At 46.4% G+C, this 11,284-nt stretch overlaps 1 protein-coding gene across 2 annotated transcripts; it reads left to right on the top strand.

Moving 5' to 3' along the window:
• The first annotated feature begins 6,926 nt into the window (after positions 1-6,926).
• LOC125526607 (FRIGIDA-like protein 4b) lies at positions 6,927-10,924 on the top strand. Of its 2 annotated transcripts, none has more exons than XM_087531596.1 (4): positions 6,927-7,174; positions 8,046-9,130; positions 9,319-9,485; positions 10,038-10,924. In XM_087531596.1, the coding sequence occupies exons 2-4, from the start codon at positions 8,068-8,070 to the stop codon at positions 10,698-10,700; spliced, it is 1,893 nt and encodes a 630-aa protein (XP_087387722.1). In that variant the 5' UTR covers positions 6,927-7,174; positions 8,046-8,067; the 3' UTR covers positions 10,701-10,924. The 2 variants fall into 2 exon arrangements, with proteins under 2 accessions (XP_087387722.1, XP_048547209.2); XM_048691252.2 differs by having other exon boundaries at positions 6,929-7,174; positions 9,319-9,488.
• Positions 10,925-11,284: the final 360 nt, after the last annotated feature.

Raw genomic sequence — 11,284 nt, 5'->3', positions numbered from 1 at the left:
TCACCTCTACGTATACCAGTAAAGACCATTTTATGATCGTCTCGACGAAACACTTGGCAATCTACCTCAGTAAATAGGACATTCAAACCGAAATCAGCAAGTCTAGATACTGAAAGTAAGTTGTAGCCGAGAGATTCAACGAGCATGACATTTTGAATGGAACTATCATGTGAGATGGCCACCTTACCAAGGCCAACCACTTTACCCTTTGAATTATCACCAAAGGTGACATATTTTTTAGGGCCGTCATTTTCAGCAAGCTCACTGAACATCTCTTCATCTCCGGTCATATGATCAGTACATCCACTATCAAGAACCCATTCCTTTCCTCCTGACACATATCCCCGAAGATTTGCCATAAGACCAAAATGTCTCATTGCATCATCAAGATCGAAGTCACTATCATCATCATCATCATCATCATAGTATCCATGTTCACCATGATCTTGTGACTCATCATTTCCTAGAGAGGGTAATTCATTAGATAAATGATCATCAAAGTGGTCACCTTTATGAATTCTTATAGCTTCAGATATAATGATTCCAACATCTCCTTTAGCACGCTTGAGATTGGTAAGCTCAAATAGACAATCACCAAAACTAGGATCACTAGAGTTCATCTTACTCAAGGCAATAGATTTAAGGAGAATTTCATCCAAATTTTTCAAGGAATAATCGGGAAATCGTTCCTCAAGAAATTTCCATATAGTATAGGCACAATTAAGAGTAGGCAAACTAGCAATCAAATTTTTGGGCAATCCTCTAATGATGAGCTCAATAGTTCTAAGATTGCGAATTATGTCGATATCTTCATCTAGGGTAGGATGCAAAGGATCAATATGAGGTGCACAAGGGCTAGCAATATACTTGTTCAAATGATATTGATTGAAAATTACAAGCATCTCATTTTTCCACTCATGAAAATACTCTCCATCAAGAATAGGCATTCTATGTCTAAGACTCCCTAAAGTAGACACATCCATCTTCCTCCAATGGTGATTAAACCAAGGCAATGGAAACCAAAGCTCTGATACCACTTGTAGGACCTTGAAGTAGATGTGTCTAGAGGGGGGGTGATTAGACACTTAATGTTAAAGTTGCAGTTTTTAAGCTTTTTCGGCTTAAGTGGAGTTTAGGCACAATTTGAACATTCACAATACATATCAAGCAAGCATGCAAAGAGTATATAGGCAGCGGAAAGTAAAACATGCAACTTGCAAGAATGTAAAGGGAAGGGTTTGGAGAATTCAAACGCAATTGGAGACACAGATGTTTTTCCCATGGTTCGGATAGGTGGTGCTATCCTACATCCACGTTGATGGAGACTTCAACCCACGAAGGGTAACGGTTGCGCGAGTCCACGGAGGGCTCCACCCACGAAGGGTCCATGAAGAAGCAACCTTGTCTATCCCACCATGGCCATCGCCCACGAAGGACTTGCCTCACTAGCGGTAGATCTTCACGAAGTAGGCGATCTCCTTGCCCTTACAAACTCCTTGGTTCAACTCCACAATCTTGTCGGAGGCTCCCAAGTGACACCTAGCCAATCTAGGAGACACCACTCTTCAAGAAGTAACAAATGGTGTGTTGATGATGAACTCCTTGCTCTTGTGCTTCAAATGATAGTCTCCCCAACACTCAACTCTCTCTCACAGGATTTGGATTTGGTGGAAAGAAGATTTGAGTGGAAAGCAACTTGGGAAAGGCTAGAGATCAAGATTCATGTGGTAGGAATGGAATATCTTGGCCTCAACACATGAGTAGGTGGTTCTCTCTCAGAACATATGAGTTGGAAGTGTAGATGTGTTCTGATGGCTCTCTCCACGAGTGAAGAGGAGGTGGAGGGGTATATATAGCCTCCACACAATATCCAACTGTTACACACAATTTACCAATCTCGGTGGGACCGAATCAACAAACTCGGTCGGACCGAAATAGTAAACCTAGTGGCCGTTAGAGATTTTCGGTGGGACTGACATGCAACCCCGTAGGACCGATATGGTTAGGGTTAGGGCATAACGTAATCTCGGTGAGACCGATTACACAAACTCGGTGAGACCAATTTGGTAATAAGCTAACCAGAGGGTTCATCAGGCAAACTCGGTGGGACCGATTACACAAACTCGGTGAGACCGATTTTGGTAATGAGCATACACAGTGAGTTTGCATTGTAACCTCGGTAGTACCGTTTGCACAAGATCGGTGAGACCGATTTTGGCAATGGACATACACAGTGAGATTACAATCCCATCTCGGTGAGACCGAGATCCCTATCGGTAGAACCGATTTGCTAGGGTTTGGCAATGGCTATGACAAGTGAAACTCGGTGGCGCCGGATAGAAATAATCGGTAGGTCCGAGTTTGGCTTAGGTTTAGGTCATATGTGGAAATGGGAAAGTAGCTGAGGATTTTGGAGCATATCATTAAGCACTTGAAGCAAGAGGCTCATTAAGCAACACCTCATCCCTCCTTGATAGTATTGGCTTTTCCTATGGACTCAATGTGATCTTGGATCACTAAAATGTAAAATGAAGAGTCTTGAGCTTTAAGCTTTAGCCAATCCTTTGTCCTTAGCATCTTGGAGAATTTCCCACAACCTTTAGTCCATGCCACTCCATTGTTGAACTTATCTAAAACATACTAGATAGAAACGTTAGTCCAACAAAATATGTTGTCATTAATTACCAAAACCACCTAGGGAGCACTTGTGCTTTCAGATAAAGTAAAGCATTACCGGGCGATTGCATTGCATACAATAAAGCGACAACCATATGGCTCCTGCCAGTTGCCGATAACTCGGTTACAAAACATGATCATCTCATACAATAAAATTTAGCATCATATCTTGACCATATCACATCACAACATGCCCTGCAAAAACAAGTTAGACGTCCTCTACTTTGTTGTTGCAAGTTTTACGTGGCTGCTACGGGCTTAGCAAGAACCATTCTTACCTACGCATCAAAACCACAATGATAGTTTGTCAAGTTGGTGCTGTTTTAACCTTCGCAAGGACCGGGCGTAGTCACACTCGGTTCAACTAAAGTTGGAGAAACTGACACCCGCCAGCCACCTGTGTGCAAAGCACGTCGGTAGAACCAGTCTCGCGTAAGCGTACGCGTATTGTCGGTCCGGGCCGCTTAATCCAACAATACCGTCGAACCAAAGTATGACATGCTGGTAAGCAGTATGACTTATATCGCCCACAACTCACTTGTGTTCTACTCGTGCATATTACATCAACTCATAAAACCTGGCTCGGATACCACTGTTGGGGAACGCAGTAATTTCAAAATTTTCCTACGCACACGCAAGATCATGGTGATGCATAGCAACGAGAGGGGAGAGTGTTGCCCACGTACCCTTATAGACCGAAAGCAGAAGCGTTATAACAACACGGTTGATGTAGTCGTACGTCTTCACGGCCCGACCGATCAAGCACCGAAACTACGGCACCTCCGAGTTCTAGCACACGTTCAGCTCGATGACGATCCCCGGATTCCGATCCAGCAGAATGTCGGAGAAGAGTTCCGTCAACACGACGGCGTGGTGATGATCTTGATGTTCTACCGTCGCAGGGCTTCGCCTAAGCACCGCTACAATATTGTCGAGGATTATGGTGGAGGGGGCACCGCAGACGTCTAAGAGATCAATGATCAATTGTTGTGTCTTTGGGATGCCCCCTGCCCCCGTATATAAAGGAGTGGAGGAGGGAGAGGGCCGGCCCTCTCTATGGCGCGCCCTAGGGGAGTCCTACTCCCACCGGGAGTAGGATTCCCCCTTTCCTAGTAGAACTAGGAGCCCTTCCAAGTAGTAGGAGTAGGAGTGAAGGAAAGGGAAGGGAAAAGGAGAAGGAAGGAAGGGGGCGCCCCCCTCCCTAGTCCAATTCGGACCAGCCCATGGGGAGGGGTGCGGCCACCCTTTGAGGCCTTTCTCTCCTTTCCCGTATGGCCCATTAAGACCCAATACGAATTCCCGTAACTCCTCGGTACTCCCGAAAATACCCGAATAACTCGAAACCTTTCCGATGTCCGAATATAGTCGTCCAATATATCGATCTTTATGTCTTGACCATTTCGAGACTCCTCGTCATGTCCCCGATCTCATCCGGGACTCCGAACTCCTTCGGTACATCAAAACACATAAATTCATAATATAACCGTCATCGAACTTTAAGCGTGCGGACCCTACGGGTTCGAGAACTATGTAGACATGACCGAGACACGTCTCCGGTCAATAACCAATAGCGGAACCTGGATGCTCATATTGGCTCCTACATATTCTACGAAGATCTTTATCGGTCAAACCGCATAACAACATACGTTGTTCCCTTTGTCATCGGTATGTTACTTGTCCGAGATTCGATCGTCGGTATTTCAATACCTAGTTCAATCTCATTACCGGCAAGTCTTTTTACTCGTTCCGTAACACATCATCCCGCAACTAACTCATTAGTTGCAATGCTTGCAAGGCTTATAGTGATGTGCATTACCGAGTGGGCCCAGAGATACCTCTCCGACAATCGGAGTGACAAATTCTAATCTCGAAATACGCCAACCCAACAAGTACCTTCGGAGACACCAGTAGAGCACCTTTATAATCACCCAGTTACGTTGTGACGTTTGGTAGCACACAAAGTGTTCCTCTGGTAAACGGGAGTTGCATAATCTCAGAGTCATAGGAACATGTATAAGTCATGAAGAAAGCAATAGCAACAAACTAAACGATCAAGTGCTATGCTAACGGAATGGGTCAAGTCAATCACATCATTCTCTAATGATGTGACCCCATTAATCAAATGACAACTCATATGTCTATGGCTAGGAAACTTAACCATCTTTGATTCAACGAGCTAGTCAAGTAGAGGCATATTAGTGACATACTGTTTGTCTATGTATTCACACATGTATTATGTTTCCGATTAATACAATTCTAGCATGAATAATAAACATTTATCATGATATAAGGAAATAAATAATAACTTTATTATTGCCTCTAGGGCATATTTCCTTCAACTACTACTATGTTATTTTGCACTATGAAAGTAGTAATTTAGACTAGTGTCATATGCATGACACTAGTATAAGTTACTCCCCACTATGACCAGCCTAAGTGAGATGTAGTCTTCGTGTTTAGTTAATTTGCAGTGCATGTCCCCGGAGGCGAGACCCGTGTGCCCACACGGCACGGCCTGCTTATAAACAGGCCTCCGTGTGTCGTGCCTGGCCGGACTGTTGCCCACCTTTGCCATGAGCTGAATTAGACATGAATTTAGAACCTCAAATGGGAGGCTCACAATCTCATAAAACATGGTCTTTCGTTAGGGGGCCATGTGCGTTTAGGCCAATCTGAAGATCTTCTCCTCGTATCTGTAAACATTAAGACAGACTAGAAGAACGCTCGTGCGTTGCAACAGGATGACATTAATTTTAAGAGTTCAATATTAATATTCTCATACATATCAAGTGACACTGGCGACCTTTTTTACCATCAAATCCTCACACACACACTCTCTCCCTTCCTCTTCCTCACTCTCTCCCCCCTCTCCCTCTCTCTCTCTCTCTAACACACACACATATCCATCTTATTGGGTACGGGACCATAATCCATCTATTTCACACACACACACACACATACGCTAGTGCATAACAATATGGATTATGTGTATATATTTGCCACCACAACCGAGGGAATTAATTTCATGTAAATCGGCCAGTCACAGCTCCAAGAATACGCGGAGGAGGTGGCCCGGGTCGGCGTCGGCGCCGTTACGGCGCGGGCCACGGGCCCGCTTCCAGGTGCGTCTGCGTGCCGGCCACCCACACAGGGGCATTCAAGTGCCGCTTCCACCGCACCAACTCCCAGGGCCAGGGAAGCCACCCTTCTTCGCCCCCTTCACCGGCCGCGGCCAACACGGTGCCGTGGCACCCGGCCTCACCGTCCTCGTCCTCCGGCACCGTCGCGATCCAGTGACGCAGCCCAAGCACCGGCCTCGAGAATCAAGAACGCTCGACAACGGAGAGGGAAGGGAAGATCATATACATGTCATAAGAAAGGGAGTTTATTTACTACTCCATCGATGTATTGTTTCCTTTGCTTGGAGATTGATTACTATCCGTGAGTTAAGGTAAGATTAATGTGATTGAGCGATTTTTTCTGAAAATCAAATATTTGTTTTCTAATTAATGTGATTGAGTGATTTAAGGTAAGGTTAATTAATTTAGATTTGATCTTTAGAGATTGTTCGTGATTGATTCTACATTATTAAATAACTTGCGCCAGTATGAAAAGTTCTGATCTGTTCAGATTTCTTTCATTGTGTGAGAGGATGACGCGAAAATAAACTGATGAAGTGCGGGGAGGGGACGAAAAAATCTACGAAAAAACCAACAAAGGTGGGAGGAGGTACAGAAAAACCATGGGAGGTAGGACGAAAAAAACCCTGGAAACGAGACTACCAACTACTCCATTAAGAGTAGAGATCTTTAGAGATTGTTCGTGATTGATTCTACATTACTAAATAACTTGCGCCAGTATGAAAAGTTCTGATCTGTTCAGATTTCTTTCGTTGTGTGAGAGGGTGACGCGAAAATAAACCGATGAAGTGGGGGGAAGGGACGAAAAAAAATCTACAAAAAACCAGCGAAGATGGGAGGAGGTACCAAAAAATCCACGGGAGGTGGGACGAAAAAAAAAACTAGAAGCGAGACTATCAACTGCTACATTAAAAGTAGAGATTAATAAAGTTTTGCGAGTTTGTCTAAAAAAAGAGTAAATATTTGCCCCCTTTCGCTCTATCCTGCAAAATACGAGGACCAGTACCCAAAAGCGGCAGGGGGCCTTCCGCAAAAGTGCCAGCAGCACCGCCTGGCGCCGGATCTGGCCCATCCTTCTCCCATCGAACGGCCCATAAGTCGCTGGCGCAGTAATCCCCACGTCGCACAGGCTACCTTCTCGACCGCAGGCTCGCTAACCCTAAATCTCCGCCTCGTCCGTCGTCGCCACCGCCATCGCCGTTCCGCCGCCGCCGCCGCGCCGTACTCCAGGCGCCCCCGCCCCCGGCCTCTCGCCAGCGTCGCCGTCCCCCGTTCTTCCCCGCCGGGACGTCCCGCCCCTGCCGTCTCCGCCGCGCCCCTCCCCCCCGATCTTGGGCCGTCGGTCTCCTTTGCTTGAGGTATGAGCCAGGTCGTTTCCATCCGGCGATTACCTTGGTTAAATCCCTCCCGTTTGGGAGGAGACCTTCAGAATTTCTCGTCGCACATCATCTAGATCCGCCCCTGAGGATAAGTAGCCAATCCGAATTTGCGAATAGGTCGAGGTCTGAATAGGGTCAACGATCTTGTTTGAATTCAACGGGGTATGTTCTTGTTGGGATTTATTGGGAAGTTCCGGAGTTGTGCGTAGCAGGGAGCCTAGAATTCAATGGGATTTGTTCTTGTTGGTTAGGCCGGGGTAGGGGGTTGGGGGGTGGGGGTGGGTTGTTCATTGCAGGTGTTCTTTCCTACACTGGCAAAATCAGAATTTCTTCAAGAGTGTGAGCATGTCGGGGTGAATCATGGGGATGGGGTTTGCCACATTCGTTTGCTCCGATTATCTTTGGTCCATCACTTTAAATGAAATTTGACCCATGGACACTTTCTTTTATCAACAAGTAGTGGAAAGCGCCTGTGGAGGCCGTGCCTCGAGCGAGGGTTGTCGAGCATGACAAGGATAGTGCTAGCCATCCGAGCACTGCTCGACTTCTCATTAGTCCATCGCTTACGTTATCCCACATGTTCTTTCCAATGGGTTTCCTAGTTGGAGTACATCTCAGATAAGCCAAACATGGTCTTTCTTTTGGTGCCTAGTTGTTCTGAACTTTTCCCCTTTTTTGTACCCTCTTGACCGCACTAGGTTGTGTGTATTACTGACTTCTTTATCTGTCCGTGGTTTCTATTTTGCACTTGTCTCCATATTGCTAATGCATGATTAATACATTTGTCATAAGTTACCACTTATAATACTGCTCGTTTTAGATGTTGGGATCTAATACTGTATCTCCACAGTTTGTCATTGTTTTGGTTGCAAATGGCGACTGAAGCTGCTTCTCACATCTCTGGCGGTTCGGAGTCAACAACGGTGGCGTTGCTAGAACAACTTACTGAAGTATTTGGCAAGCTGAAGTCCCACACAGAAGCATCCCTACAATTGCAAAGTGGCATTCAGTGGGAAGATATCAAAGTACATTTCCTGAACCTTGAGAAGTCATACAGAAGCAAGTGCGATGAACTGGAAGACAAGCAGAAGGCATTAGAAGAACAGAAAGCCGGAGGTCGTAGGCTGATTGCTGAGAAAGAAGCTGATCTTTCTGCAAAAGAGCGTGCTTCTGTGAACAAACTTCAGGAGCTGAAGGATGCTGCCGTCTCTACCCTAGCAGAGGTGCGCAAAAAATATAATGTCGAGCTTTCTGAGATACTTGATGCCAATGGAAGCAAAGACAAAAAGGTAAAAACCCCAACCGACGACACCAATACATCGCTCCCTTCAGACGAGCATAACTCTGCTAAAGGGTCGGGCAAGCCATCTGAACCTTCACCAGTTGAGGTTAAGCCGCGCCCTGCACTGAAGGAACTCTGTGAGCAGATGGACGCTAAAGGCCTTCTGAAATATATTTCAGAAAATTCAAAAAAACTTGCTGGCTTTCGTGATGAACTTTGTGTTGCACTAAAATGTGCAACTGACCCTGCGCGCTTCGTACTTGATTCCTTGGAGGGTTTTTTCCCAGACCAACTGCCTGGGGATAAAAAATACTCCGCTCAGGGGCAGCGCAGAAGCTGTATTGTTTTGATGGAGGCTCTAGCACATTCACTAGGAATGAAGGAGCCAGGTGGCAAACACCCTTGGAGCTCTGAAATTATGGAGCAAGCCAAGGCAATTGCCAAAGAGTGGAAGAGTAAGATAGCTGAGGTTGACCTTGATGCTTCTGATGGCTACTCATTGGAAGCACATGCATTCCTGCAGCTTCTTACAACTTTTAATGTTGATTTGGTGCTTGACGAAGATGAACTATACAAGATTGTAGTTGCCATTTCTCGTCGCAGGCAGACTGCTGAGCTATGTCGCTCTCTTGGTTTGACTGAGAGAATACCAGGTTGGTATCCACTCAGAATGCCGCAAGGCATTATCATCCCTTAATTTACCAGGCTGGTGCCGGTCATGATTTACTGCTAGGCCCCACAACCATCTATGGAATAAATAGCTTACTACTATGTGAATACCATAGACGTTATGTATAAATGCGGTATTCTATGGTCCTAGTGCTGATCATTTGTTCTGCAGGTGTTATTGAGGAGTTGATTAAGAAACACAGGCAAATTGATGCAGTTCAATTCATACAAGCCTTTGGGCTGTCAGAGGCTTTTCCTCCTGCTCCTCTCTTGAAGGCATATGTAGATGAGATAAAAGGCTCACTTAACAATAAGGGGGATGCTGGTGCAACTCCTTCAGTGGTCTGTTCTTTCTACTTACTTTTTGACACGTTGATGATTTTCCAACACATGTTAGTTATTAGTAGCGCAGGATTTATCAACTCCACACTTCTTGCTTTGGGAATTCACTGTTAAAATACTCTTCTTTATTTTCTTGCTATAAGGATTGTTCATGTTGATGTATCAGGATGTATTTGGTATGCATGAGTTATCAGTAATCTAAGTCACATTTAAATTGAGAAGTCATAATTGAGAAATCTGCTGTTGTATTTAGCCCCCAAAAAACTTTCGCCGAGGCAAGTGGGAAATTACTTTATAATCTGCTAAATGGTGCTGCTGTCTGTGAATGATACAACACTGGATTATTAGGTTGTAGCACCCAACTGCCTCGTGTCATTCCCTTGTTTCAGAATCCAGAGTAGTTAATGTACATGGTGGATATTTTCTGTTGATTTCTGTGCTTAAATAGTTCCATGTTTAGTTTTCCTGTCATTTTATCCAGTTTCCATTTATATTGAGAATTTTGAGCTAATTGTGTTGTGATTTGGTAAAAAAAAAACACATGTGCAGGATGACTTGAAGAACCGCGAGCTAGTTGCATTGAGGGCCATAATCAAGTGCATCGAGGAGTACAAGCTCCAGAAGGAGTGTCCACTTGGACCTCTCCAGAAACGCATCAACGAGCTGAAACCAAAGGGCGCGAAAAGGCCATCAGGTTCTGCTAATCGCAACTACGCGAAGAAGCAGCGGGTCTCTGGCAGTGGCACTTCAGCTCCTCGGAGGCCCACTGGTGCAGTAGCTCCCCGCAGGCCCGCAGCTCCAGTCGGCACATGGCAGCAGCGCGCCCCTCCGCCGGTGGCCGCCTACCCCGACAGGTACGGGGTAGCCGCCGACCGGTACCACTACGCGCCGCCTCCTGCCGCAGCGTATGACGCGGCCACCTATGCCGCCTACGGCGGCGGTGGCGAGCAGTACAGGGCCGCCGCCCCAAAGCCATACCAGTACAACCCAGGATCAGCAGCCGCAGCAGCCGCCGCCGCGTCGTACAACAACATACCCCAGTATAAGGTCGTGTACGGCGGCCCCGGCGCCCAGCCGTCCACGGCGGCAGCCGGCTACGCGCCCTACGGCGGAGGCTCGGTGGGGCAGCAGCAGCCCCAGCCTGCCGCTTCGTCTGGAGGCTACCTGAGCTATGCCGCCGGGTTCGGCTACCGCCCTTCACAGCAGCAGTAGAGGATGTAAGGTGAAACTACCCTGTTAGGCCTTTGCTCTTGTATGCAATGTGTACTTTGCTCCCTGGAACCACCCTCCGGACCGTAGAGGAGTGGTGGAGTTGTTTACCATCCATCCATCCCCTAGTGCATCTTGTAGGTGCTGTAACTTGCTTTTTTTCCCCCAAATCTTGTCGATGTAAGAAGTCATAAAGAGATTTGTGGTGCTACTTGCATCTTACTTAACTGCTGCCAGTAGCCTCTGTGTTTCTGTCTGCATTAGCTGTTGCCGTGGTTGCTTGCTTGGACCTGTGCACATGTGTTGGTTTGCGTTTCATTAAGTATTGGTGCTGCAATCATTGAATAGTTTGTGTGTGTTTGATGTGCAAACTGTAAACCTTTTTGGATGAGAGCGTGGACAAGAAGAACAGATGGAGGCTCAAACAGAGGAAGTTGAAAAGCTGATCGGATATGTGCTGTCTTCCTAGTAACAGGGCTGGATTCCTGAATCCTGTGCTGAGACCGACCGTGCTAGTTTCTCGATCAAACGGCTTGCCCCTCGTCGCCGGCGTGCGTGCGACCATTTCATTTTTCACCCCCAATGAG

Source organism: Triticum urartu, chromosome 1A (assembly GCF_056163025.1).
Source record: "Triticum urartu cultivar PI428250 chromosome 1A, HENAU_Tu73, whole genome shotgun sequence".
Classification (NCBI taxonomy): Eukaryota; Viridiplantae; Streptophyta; class Magnoliopsida; order Poales; family Poaceae; genus Triticum; species Triticum urartu.
This window is presented reverse-complemented; position numbering and strand designations above follow the sequence as displayed.

Excerpts from the sequence above, each read along its gene's own strand:
- LOC125526607 (XM_048691252.2), top strand. The coding sequence starts at position 8,068 with ATGGCGACTGAAGCTGCTTCTCACATCTCTGGCGGTTCGGAGTCAACA. Across the intron at positions 9,131-9,318 it reads TTTGACTGAGAGAATACCAG|GTGTTATTGAGGAGTTGATT; the intron begins GTTGGTATCCAC and ends TTTGTTCTGCAG. Across the intron at positions 9,489-10,037 it reads CTGGTGCAACTCCTTCAGTG|GATGACTTGAAGAACCGCGA; the intron begins GTCTGTTCTTTC and ends ACACATGTGCAG.